The 1238-nt window shown below is 35.7% G+C and overlaps 1 protein-coding gene across 1 annotated transcript in view; it reads right to left on the reverse strand.

Annotated features, from left to right (window-relative positions):
* LOC107468862 (meiosis-specific protein ASY1) overlaps nucleotides 1-668 on the reverse strand; it is a 5891-nt gene extending 5223 nt beyond the window's left edge. The window contains exons 1-2 of the mRNA XM_021132490.2: nucleotides 503-668; nucleotides 347-403 (exon numbers count right to left, since the gene is read on the reverse strand). Of these exons, the coding sequence (XP_020988149.1) occupies nucleotides 347-403; nucleotides 503-505 (60 nt within the window). The 5' untranslated portion in view covers nucleotides 506-668. The remainder of the gene's footprint in view (nucleotides 1-346; nucleotides 404-502) is intronic.
* Nucleotides 669-1238: the final 570 nt, after the last annotated feature.

Below are 1238 nucleotides of genomic sequence, written 5' to 3' on the forward strand. Positions count from 1 at the left end.
AACAGAATCAGAGCAACCAGATACTAAAATTAAAGACTGGAAGAAATGGCGTAAGCTAAACATAAATTCCTTAGTGAAATGAACTACCGAATTTCTCCATGTAGAACTCAATACCAAAAGAAACAGCATAAGCGTGATTTTGAAACTGAAGTTTAATATAGAGAAGAAACATCAAATTCATACAAAGCGAATAAAAGTTATCGAATGAAAATACAGCAGTGATTGAAATAGAGAAAACTCAGAAGTAAGCACAAGAGAATCTCAGATCCATACGTATTTTGCAGGAAAACCTAACAAAAATATAGAAAATATGAAACGTAAATGAAGCTAAATTGTAGCTAAGAACCAGAAGCAGCGAATCCTGCTCGGTGATTTCAGCTTCCTTCACTTTCTGTGCAACCACCTGAAGAAACGAAACTGAAAATCAGAGAGAGAGAGAGAGAGAGAGAGAGAGAGGAATACGAAGGAATGAAAGACGTATGCAAACAATTTCAGGTCTCACCATTGTTTCTGCAGTTAGTTGAAATTCGAGAGTAACAGCGAAGAAGAGGGAGAAGATATTTCTGTAGGATTATTATTTGAATGAGAGAAATGTAGCGGGAGTGAACGAAAGCAAAGGAGCATGGTGTTATTTATAGGCTGAATCAGATGCACTACCCAGTACCCAAGTTCGCACCACCGTAACCGTTTCTGTGTTGGAGGTTCAGTCGATGTTGCTAATTTGAAAGATGCTATTGAATTCGGCTGTGTCTCGTCAGACGAGTTTAGTGAGTGAGTTGGCGCCAAAAGCCAGGTAGATAAATTTTGTTTGGGCTCGTGGTGTTTTTGGGACTTGGGCTTCTTTTTGGTATAATAGAAATTCAAGCCAACATGGACCAATTGGATATTTAGATCCAAAACATGAACCGCACGGAGTGTTATACCATCGTCTTCTTTGTTGGATTCAACTCAACCCTGAATCAATGTGAAATGAACCTTCAAATTAGGGTTAAGTTCGATTTTGGTCCCTAACGTAAAACTTGAAAATTTGTTTCGTCTCCAACTTTTATTTTTGTTATAAAATGGTTTCCAAAGTTTCAGTTTGTTTTAAAATCGTCCTTTTTACTAATTTTATTTTTTTATTACCAAATTACCCCTCATTAAAAAAATTATAAAATAAAATAAATATAAAATAAATAAAAAAGAAAGAAAGAAAGAAAGGGATACAGAGAATTGGAGGTGAGAGAGAAAGAATAGGG

Source organism: Arachis duranensis, chromosome 10, assembly GCF_000817695.3.
Source record: "Arachis duranensis cultivar V14167 chromosome 10, aradu.V14167.gnm2.J7QH, whole genome shotgun sequence".
Taxonomy (NCBI): Eukaryota; Viridiplantae; Streptophyta; class Magnoliopsida; order Fabales; family Fabaceae; genus Arachis; species Arachis duranensis.